Source organism: Balearica regulorum, chromosome 28 (assembly GCF_011004875.1).
Source record: "Balearica regulorum gibbericeps isolate bBalReg1 chromosome 28, bBalReg1.pri, whole genome shotgun sequence".
Lineage (NCBI taxonomy): Eukaryota > Metazoa > Chordata > Aves > Gruiformes > Gruidae > Balearica > Balearica regulorum.
In genome coordinates, this window is record NC_046211.1 from 2,967,513 (window position 1) to 2,977,745 (window position 10,233).

General features: G+C 59.0%; 1 protein-coding gene across 3 annotated transcripts; it reads right to left on the reverse strand.

The window, feature by feature from the left end:
* Window positions 1–788: 788 nt before the first annotated feature.
* UBE2Q1 (ubiquitin conjugating enzyme E2 Q1) lies at window positions 789–10,117 on the reverse strand. Of its 3 annotated transcripts, none has more exons than XM_075737039.1 (13): window positions 9,725–10,117; window positions 8,374–8,478; window positions 7,902–8,006; window positions 7,507–7,557; window positions 5,277–5,417; window positions 4,615–4,699; window positions 4,099–4,159; window positions 3,463–3,553; window positions 3,312–3,370; window positions 2,972–3,020; window positions 2,641–2,736; window positions 2,408–2,474; window positions 789–1,507 (listed from the first exon to the last, which is right to left on the reverse strand). In XM_075737039.1, the coding sequence occupies exons 1-13, from the start codon at window positions 10,007–10,009 to the stop codon at window positions 939–941; spliced, it is 1,764 nt and encodes a 587-aa protein (XP_075593154.1). In that variant the 5' UTR covers window positions 10,010–10,117; the 3' UTR covers window positions 789–938. The 3 variants fall into 3 exon arrangements, with proteins under 3 accessions (XP_075593154.1, XP_075593156.1, XP_075593155.1); XM_075737040.1 differs by lacking the exon at window positions 789–1,507 and adding an exon at window positions 1,544–1,969 and having other exon boundaries at window positions 9,725–10,108; XM_075737041.1 differs by lacking the exons at window positions 4,615–4,699; window positions 5,277–5,417; window positions 7,507–7,557; ... (1 more) ...; window positions 8,374–8,478; window positions 9,725–10,117 and adding an exon at window positions 3,645–3,870.
* Window positions 10,118–10,233: the final 116 nt, after the last annotated feature.

The following is a 10,233-nucleotide window of genomic DNA, read 5'->3' on the forward strand; positions in this document are numbered from 1 at the left end:
GGGACGGACCCTGACGCTGGGGTGGGTGAAAACAGACGGGACAGGCAGACACCTGCCAGACTCGCGCTGTTCCTACCACGCTTCCAGCCTCAACGCTCGCGGGGCGAGCAGCGGAGGGTCCCGCAGGGTCCTGGTTAACTCTCCCGCTCATCCCAGCCCGGAAAGCCGCTGGGATTCAGGAGCAAGAGCGTTCTCCTAATCAACTCGGCGTACCCCAACCCAACTCTGTCGCTGGGGTGGGCAAGGCGCAGCTCCCACCTCGCCAAACAGCACCACCACCAGCTTTACAAACCTTCACTGACCTACCTCAACCCCCCCTTCCCGGTGGGTTCCTCGGTGCTGATTGAGCTAGAGAGGCACGGGGCTGGGGAGGGCACAGGACCCCGCTGGGTGCTGGGCCAGGGCAGAGCTGCTAGGTGTCGCAAACCTCCCTGTCCTTCAGCAAAGCATTTAAAAATTTAAAATTAAGTCCCCCCGGCCGTGGCCAGAGCAGCCATCAGTAATCCCTCTCCTACAGCAGCTTTTATTTTTTTCCCCCAAGGCCTAACAAGGAGAACATCTGCTGGAGGAGATAATGGACTTCTTCTGAGGCCCTTTGATTTTTCTAACAACTTTTATTCAAACACAGCGAATTAATACTGATGGTTCGGCTTTGACACACTAATGAGCCAGCTATGCCCTCCAGCCGAGGACACAACAGCAGAAGTTAGATGAGTTCCAACACCCAAATCTCCTTCCAGCAGCCTCAGGAGAGAGCAGGGGCTGAAGCAACAGGGCACGACTGCAGCAAACCCTTCCCTGCAGCACTGAGCAGAGCAGGAACAATGGCTTGAGGAGGAAAAGTAAAATAAAACCCCACAGAACGGGGCCGCTCGCTGCAGGAGCAAGTTCTCAGCAGGGATGAGAGCAGGATTCGCACCCAGCACTGCCCACCGGTTTCATCCGCAGGTACGAGGGGCTCGGTCACCCTCCGCCTGGTTGGTGGGGAAGAGACAGGGCAAAGGGGCTACAGCTCTGGGTTTGGCACGGCCGAACCACCGCTCATCTCCTGCCCCTTGGCAAGACAGGACACGGAGAAGTTTGGGGTGAGAGCTGGCAGCCCTGGGCTGCGCATACAAACAGCTCCTCCACGGTATCTGGCGTACAGATCTTCCCTTCTCCGCTTCCAGGGTGTAAATGTGCAGTTTATAAAGAGAAAAGTCTGTTCTTGGGCTGGGAGAGAAAGGGGCAAGAGCCATGTTTTCCCTTGTTGTCAAAAAAAAAAAAAAAAAAAAAAGAAAAAAGTTTTTCTTCTTCCACCGTGGCTGTTCCGGACCTTCCCGCATGGCTTGTCCATGAGCTTCGCAGTCAACGCCAAGAGCCCCCGGGTTTTCCTGCGCCCCACCTCTGGCACTGTCCCTCGGCTCCAGCCAGCACCCCGTGACCAGGGCTGAAGATGCAGCGTGGCACAGCCGCTGCAAAAGGGTTTGCTCCCTGCCAGCGCAGGGTACCATCCACCCAGGAGCAGCTTGGAAAAAAAAAAAAAATTAGTCAGACCAGCATCTTCAAATTAACAAACTGTAATTTTTCTCCAAAGATACATTTTCCATACACATCCATCATACACTGTAACAAAAAAAAGCAGTGTACATGAAATAAGAAAATAAATTAAATCCATAGCATAGGTAAGGAGGACGCTCTAGACTGGAGTAGAGTTGAAAGTTTCCAGCGATACAAGAGGCTCAAAAGTTTGTTTTAACAAGAATGCCTGCTAACAAGGGTCCAGCAAGTGTTTTAGGTCAGTCCAACTGCTTAAACAGTTTTATTTAGAGTTTTTAACAGCCATTATTGTCCTGCAACAGGCAGAGCTATTACATCCTGGGAAAAAGCCAAGAGGCATTGTTAAGATCCAAGGAGAGCATCCAGAAGATAATCAGATTGGTCCTGCAGCATCCGTGCTAGCCATCCTCCTTGGGCGGTGTGTACCAGCCTGAAACAAGGAGAGATCCGTGAGGGACGAAGCTGCCCAGAGAACACAAATCTATGCCCGGAAACGCACCGCTGGACAAGCTGCTGAAAGCAGCAGCGCAAAGACATCAAATCCCGCTTCCAAAAGGCCGCGTCTCCCAGGTTACCGCGAGGCTTTCTTCCCAGGTTACTTCCCGACACCACCCAGATAACGACACGCTGGTTTTAGTTCTAGCCAAAGGAGCCCGGCGCCGAGCAGCGAGGCCAGCGGGGAAGGGCAGAGGGATGCTGCAGCCACGCGCTCTGCGTTAAGACAGCGGCTGCCGTCGCCGGCTGTCATCTTGCTCCAGGTAATCTCTGCGCTTAGGGCAGAAAAAACTCGAGCAGCTCATCTGGACGCTCAGCCTAGGGGAGCCCGGACTAGCAAGGGGAAAGGCAGGCCCTCTCCCTCAGCCCTTACCGTTCTTCTCATGGATCTGAACCAGGGACTTGTAGGACTGCTGTGCTCTTGTCAGGCTGTACTGATTCTGCAAGGGAAGCCAGGGCGACCGTCAGTCCGGCTAGAACCCGGCACGAATATCCCACACCCCTTCCCTACACAAACTGCGCTGCCACAGCGCCAGATGTCCGCCCATCTGCCTCCATCCCGTTCCCAGCCGCTCCTCAGGTTCCCTTACGCTGACCGGGCCCTACCTTATTGGCTCCAAATTGTACTCGCGCTTTCCCCTTCACCAGAGTTGCGCTGATCTGCATAATCACCGACTCGATGGAGTACGCGCTGCTCCAGCCCTGCGGGACAGAGCGCAAGGCGGTGAGGCCAGCGTGGACAGGTCCCCTGCCCGGGGGCTGCGCTTTCCCCAGTGAAAGGGCCTTCCCGAGCCCGGCAGAGGCATCGCGAAGCCGTGCCAGGCAGCTGCCAGCCAGAGGTACAGGCAGGATTTGGCTGCCAGCAGGCCCTGAGCAGCAGGAGTACAAAGCGTGGCCGACAGCAGCTAGCCCAGTCCCCGTACCGGCTGGTACCCACCTGTTTTGTAAGTAGCTCCATGCAGATGGCACCGCCACCCAGAACATACCTTGGAGAAGAAATCAGGAAGAAAAAAAAAAAAAAAAGGAAAGAAAAAGTTACGTCAGAGACGGACACAGCCTCACCCACCCGCTGCTCCAGGGATGAACCGTTTTCTCAGATGGAAAAATGCACAAAAAACATCCACCGCCCCTGTCCGTGCTTCCCGGGAAGAGCTACTGCAAACTCTTATCGGAGAGATTACGGGACTGTGCAGCGCTGGATAAACTCTTAATGAAAACTGCTGCAGGAAGCGGCACCGAGGACCTCAGCGAGCAGAGACAGGCAAACAATTACTTACCCCCCTGACAGCACCGGGGACACGACCCTTACAAACGGTGGATCAAAAGGAAAGTTGTCCTGGAACAAGAGAAAGGAAGCAAATCCATTGAGAAACATCGATTCACTGAGGCGGGCGTATCTTGAGGAGGGGGAGGTATGGGAAGCCTTACTTTAAAGGAGAAGTTTAGGAGGATGAAATCTGTTCCTTCTTTCTCTTTGAGGATCTGGAGATCATTGTGCAAAGCGCTATCCTCGTCAACCCTGCCGAAGGAAAAACCCAGAGGGTCAGAGTCGAGGTCGTGCACCTCAAGTCAGCTGTGCTCGCTGCCACTGAACCCCAGAGCTACTGTACCTGCACAACCAGGCTGCCACGTGAGCCCTCAGGTTCTCGCCCAGAGGGCAGCGACAGCACCACGGGCTGTCAGCATTCTGCTCCTGGTTTGCAGAGAAGACCATCACACCCTTTTTGCATGCTGCCAGCTTAAAAATAAAGACTGCCTGGCCCAAGGAAAAGGCAGCAGTGGTGTCTGGAGGGTGTGAAAGCTCGGGGTTTTGTCTGATGCACCTCTTCCAGGACTCTAGGAACAGCAGACAGACTTGCAGAGCCCTCAGATTACGTCATCTTTCTCTGGAGATGTCATCTCCTTTCTGACGTGGAGACAGCAAGCAAGCTGCCCGAGAGAGGCTAACCCAAGGTCTGCCCGGTGCTCCCCTGCCCTGCTCACTTCCCCCCTGGCTCACAGGGACGTTTTGCTCCCACTACCAAGATCCACCACAGTTGCACGATCCCCAGCTATGCCACCTACTTCAGGAGTTTGACGTTCCAATCATATAGGCTGTCGTTCACTAGTTCAACTGCATAGTATCCTGCAAGGCAGAGAAGCGGTGTGTCACTACAGGAGGGGGGGTTGAGACCGAACCACCCAGATTTCAAAGCCTCCTTGGCTCTGCAGCACAATCTCAGCCTGGCACAGACTCCCGCCCCCCAAAAAAGGCAGCACTTAGCCAGAAGGACTGTCCTGAGGGCAGCAGTTTTCCTGCAACTGCTCTTTCCCGAGCCCAAGGACTTGGGAAAGGAGTAGGAGCAGCATCAGCCTCCAAGGCCGATAATCCTCCCACCCAGCAATGGCAGGGAGCAGAGACAGAAAGGCAGTTCCGCTCACTCTTGACAGAGCCACCACCAAAGAGCAGAGATCCTCTCCCCAGCTGAGCAGAGCGGGACAGCCGTAAGGCCCGTTAGGTGCCACCCAGAAGGAGGAGGAAAACCCTGGCGTGAACAGCAGAGCGGCAGCCCCCTCCCTTGAGCTCCCCGCAGTACTTACCGCCCTTGAAACTTGGTGATCGGTAAATATCCCTGAGCTCCTTCATTAGCCGGTCGGTGGCCTGCACAGACCCAGACACTGCACCCTACGAGGAATTCGGGAGGAGGGAAGTTGCACTGTTACACCGCACCCACCACAGCCACTGCTCTATGAGGCAAACGCCTGAGCTAGAACTCCCGTCCAGCCTCTAAACTAGACTTTACCACATCCCCCACCTCTGTGTCTTCCCCCTTTCCCCCTACAGCAACTTCCCTTGCCCCAAATATGCCACCCCAGGCAGCGCAGCTGCAGCAGAAACGCCTCTCTGCCCTCTCAGCTGCGTAAGAATCTCAGCAGAGGAATACAAAAGCACAACCCACCAGCCACCTCCACGGCCCAAAGCAAAGTGCAGCTCCTGGGAGCAGAGGGGAAGCCCAGATCTCGCGGCAGGAAGGCTGCCCCACGTAGCACCGATGCCTCGGGGGCTCCCGAGGCCCACGCTTAACTCCCTGAGCTGCAGAGGCCGTTCACGGACTTCTCTGCACGAGCCACACCAGCCCCTGTGAGCCACTGCTGTACCTCTGGCCAGGGAGGGCCCCCGTGATTTAGGGCTAGCAGGTGCCTCCGTCACTCTCGCCCACTCTCTGCTTCCCCAACCCACCCGCCCGCCAGGTGACACGTACATTTAAGTAATCTTGCCTCTGGTTCTTTTTTATTTTCTCTAAAATGGCCAGGTTTTCCTTCCCAATGCCTTCATCCTCTGTCTTCTTCCCATCTGCTGGCTCTTCTTCTTTCATCTCATAGTGGTCCAAGTCCTCAGTGTCCTGGGAAGGGGAGAGGAGAGCTAGTAGAGACGCACCTTGGCTCCTCCCTGCTCTGAGTACCGCAGATGGAAGCTGCCCTGAACCAGGAAGAATTCCCGGTACAACTCTCTCTCTCCCTCCCCAGGAAATCCCAAGCCCTGATCCGAGACAGAAACAGGGTGGAAGACACAAGGCCTCAGCATTCTCAGTGAAGAAGTTTCAGGCCCTGGGCCCCCACTGCCCTCCAGTGCCAAAGGCAGCAGGCAGAGCGGCACACTTTCCCTTCCAGAATTTAACTGGGCTCATACAAGCTCTTTGTTTGCTGGATTCTTCCCTGCCAAGTCTCACGCCTGTTTATAATCAGCCATTAATCTTACGTATGCTTCCAAGCGAGCCCCACGTAACCGAAGGGGCGCTGCATCGCGGCACGCGCGTGGCTCGAGCAGCCCCACGCCGTGTTTCCGGGCGGCTGGAACACTCAGCCCTGCTGGGCCGCGTTTTTTCCCCCTTCATGAACAAAAACCCAACACGAACACAGGTCGCTGGCAGCACGAGACGACAAAATTCATTGGCGCGGGATATATTTTCTCCTCAAAAAGAGGTGACGTTTCACCGCGTGGCTGGAGGCTCTTTGTAGCTCAGCTCTCCGCCGCACAGCACGCTCCCGATGCCCTCCCTAACCCCGGCAGAGGCTCGTGCCCCTCACCCTTTTCCACGACGACGTTCGTCAGGCTGATGCGTGCAAGACCCCTCCGATGTTAATAACCAGTAAAAACCAGTTGCAGCCATCGGGGGCCACCGCATAGATCTCTCCCCGTGCACAGCAGCTACTGCGCTGTGTCAGCACGCAGCGTTCAGCTACCTGGAAGCTGCCTGCAAACGGCTGTGGGTACGCACAGCTCCGGCGCTGGTATTAAATCCTCCGAACAAGTGTTTACTTCAGCCTCTCCAGACTAGCTGCTGCTATTCTGGATGAGCAGCATTTTTGGAAGGGCTTTGACATTTTTAGACTGTCACACAGGAAAACAGATCCTCCTAGAAAATCCCTCGAGTGGATTAACCTGCGTAACGCATCTCTGCGCCAGCGCACGGCTCTGCTCTTCCCAACAAACCCAACCGCTCAGCAAGAAACCTTCGCTCTAAGCGAGAGCGTTGTCCCTGCACAACGATATACGGTGTTAGCAGAAAGCACGAGGGGGAACGCTCAGTTCCCGAGGATTTCTGTTCCAGCCCACAGCAGCAGCGCCAGGACTCGCACATCACAAATTTGCCACGAAGCAGCGAGTTTGCAGATAAGCGAGGTTATGTTGGTACCAGTTTAAGCCTCCTCATTTTCTCGGGGCGGGGGGGGGGGGGGGACCCTGGCAAAGGCCAGCCTTGATTTAGCAAACTATTAACTTTGTTAAAACCCCAACAACTGCTAGGCGTGCTGCTGCTAAGTGACCTGCCCCCAGGTCCTGCGGTGCTGCTGACTCGGTGCCCGGGAGAAGCGCGCAAGGCATCGCCAAACGTCACCATGGAGATTCAAGATTATTCCACCCACTTCTAGAGATCTCTAAACCGCAAACCAAACAACCGGAGCCTGTGGGTTTTGCAGCACGATATTCTCAGCCTGCAGTGAAGTATGGCTGCCTCTGCCGCTCCTGCCAATTAGCTCACTTGCACACTCAGCCATCCTACCTAATCCTCTCTGCGGGAGTCCCATTTTCATGGTGTGATTTCCCTGCCAGCAACGACAACCCGGAAATCCCATCGCTCACGAGTTAAGTTTCAGGCTCTAGAGCACGCCAGAGCGAGGTGACAGAAATTGTCTAAGGGGCTCCACTCTCAGCTGGTCCGCGTGCCTTCGGAGGCCACAGCTCTGCCTCTCGGCTGCCGCGGTCCCCTGTGGTTTGTGAACACACCGTTCCCACCCGTGGCTCGGGATCTGGATCCCCAGCAGCAAAACACGGAGACTGATCTAGCCTTCGAGCCAAACAGCAGGCTTTGCCCCCTCTGGGCTCCACGAGTTCCTCCCGGACACCGTCCCTGTGCCCTTGCATCCTTCAGCGGGCATCTCGCTGCGCTCAGCTGCCCGGTGTACTTCCTCGTACAGCAAGGCAGCACTTACCTCTGGCATCTCTTCATCTTCTTCTTCAGAGGACACCTCTTCCTGCGTGCTCTGCAGGGACAAAAGGACAAAGATCGCACCGTCAGCTTCCTGAGGCAACGCTCTCCTGCCTTCCCAGACGCTTCTGAGGCAAGGTTAAACAGGAATTTACAAGCAGAACCGAGTTAAAAGCAGAGCGAAGCCGAGAACCTTTACAGGAAGCTACACCAGAGCAGCTACGCAGCACCAAGGCCCAACGGAGCAGGCTGGCATCACCCAGGACAGGAATCCACCCCAGGGAGATCAACACCTCACCTGCTGCGTTCCTTCTTCGGGGTTAGGAAGCCTCAGCCTCTAAAGCAAACTCCAGGGAACTCACTTTATGAACGTAAAAAGTCTCCTCCCCAGTAACCCACCTGTTCTGCCGGCAGAGGCTGGTCCAGCATTTCAACATCTGGATGTTGGGGGAGGTTGTAGAGTTTGCACAGGTCGGAGATTATTCGCTTCAGGTGCTGCAAAAGCTGTCCAGAGAGCAGACAAGTGTCAGAGAAGCGCACAGACCCACACGCCAAGCTGAGCCTCGGCTGTCCTCCGCACTACAACGCTTTCCCTCGCAAACGAGCGAGCAAAGGCCCAGCGGCCGCTCCTTCCCACGCAGCACGGCTCCGCGCAGCGGCAGACACAGGGTGGAGGGAAGGGGAAAAAAAAAAAAAAAAAAATCACACCCCAGCATCAAACTCAAGAGAAGTCAGAGGTGCTCATCCCAAATCTCCTGAACCCTTCTGGGACCTGACACCCCTCCCTGCCTCGGGCAGTTGGGGTTTTACCCTCAAGAAGGCGCCAGTCTCTCGCCACCCCCCCCCCTTCTCCGCAGCAGTGCCCCCTCACCAGCGTATTTCCTTTCCTGACTTCCGCCAGCCTCTCCAGGATAGCTGCCAGGTTCGGATCATCCGACTCCACAGACCATATCGGGGGAACAGCTGGATAAGACTCCTGGAAAGGAGAAGGTTGCGTTTGAGCCACTGCAACTGCCTCCGTCCCACCGATAGAGCCGGAGGGGGAACAGAGCAGCGAGCCAGGCGGGACGGGGAACTGCAGCCCCACAGATCCCTCCAGGAACGAGCTGCGAGCGGCTGCATCCACCCTCCAGGCTGATCCCAGGCCGAGGGCAAAACAAGCCCCTGCTCCGACCGCGCCAACCTGGCTCGGCTCTGCGCCACCTCCCCTCGGCCCAGGGTGGAACGCGGAGGGCGGTGACGTTTTGACGGGGCCTTTGGGGTTAAGCGGTGGAGGCAGGACGCCGAGGGCATTCCGCGCTGCCCCACGAGCGTCTCGCCTCACCAGCTCAGGGCCAGGGGCACCGCAGGAGGAGAATCAGGCGTGCGTGACCCGACGGCAGCCGTGCGGGGGCAGAGGCCAAACGGGTGCCTTTAACCCGGGGCAGAGCCACGGATGGCCTCCGACAACGCTCCCGAGTTGCCCCTTTGGAAAATCCCGGCCCCGTGGGGCTTCCCACGCTCCACCGCTCCTCGTCGGGAGCCACGATACCGGCTAGAAGTTGCCGTACAAGACGAGTCACGCGCCCCGTCCCAAACTGAGCCAGAACCAGCAACCCCTGAAGCCCGGGCGAGGGCGAGCCAGAGGGGACGCGAAGAGCCTGACGTGGGTACCCCCTCCTCCGGGCATCGCTGGTCAGAGCCACCGGGGGGACCCCCAACCCCCCCCCCCCCAAGCACAGAGAAGGGGGGCAGGGCCTCGGCCCAAGAAGAGCCCGCCCGGGTGCCGAGAGCACCCCGTGTCCCCCCGGGGGGTACCGGGCAGCTGCCCCCGGGCCCTGCCCGCACCTGGAGCCTCCCGGGTTTGTTCTGCTTCCCGGTTCGGGGAGCCCCGCGGAGCTCTGAGCGCTGCCCGCACCCCCCTCACACGGGCCCGGGAAGGCGGGGGGCCGGAGGCGGCTGAGGCTTGAGCCCGGCCTCGGCCTCCCCCCGCCCCGCCGTGCCCCGCAGCTGCCCGCTGCCACCCCGGGGAACGGCGGGGCCCGGGCCCGGCTCGCCCCAAGCCGCACGGGCCGGGCCAGTAACCGGCCAGCAACGGCGCTGGGCTCCACCGAGTCGCGGTCGCCCAACGGTCGCGGCCCCGGCTCCCGCTCCGGCTGATTCCCCGAACCGACGCGGCCTTTCGGTCCCCGGGCCCCCCCCCCGCCCCGCAGCACGGAGCCCGCGTGTGTCCCGGGCCTCACCGTGATGTTGCAGTGGATGCGGACGGGCCCCGGCGGCGGCCCCCGGGAGGCGGACGCACCGGCGCGGGCCCCGACCCCCGGGACGAACTCGCAGCTGATCTCGTCGGGGCAGGCGCTGCCGATGCGGAACCGCTCGTGGCCCCGGTGGAAGATGGACTCGAGCAGCCGCAGCTCCCGCCTCAGGAGCCGCCCGGCGGGGGCCGCCGCCACCTCGGTTCCGCTCCGCCCGGGTCCCCCCGCCGCCGCCTGCGACCCCGCCGCCTCCTCCGCCCCCGCCCGCTGCATCTTCCCATGGAGGGACCCGCTCCGCCGCCGCCGCCGCCGCCGCAGCCCCCGGAGCCGGCCCAAGATGGCGGCGGGACGGCCCCGCTCTGCGGAAGTGACCCCTCCCGCCGCCAGCGGAACGGGCGGGGCCGCAACCGCCGGAAGCGCTCGCGCAGCTGGAGGGGGGGGGGGGAAACGACCGAGCCGGAAGTGACGCCACCCGGGAATCGCCCCGGCACGCGAGG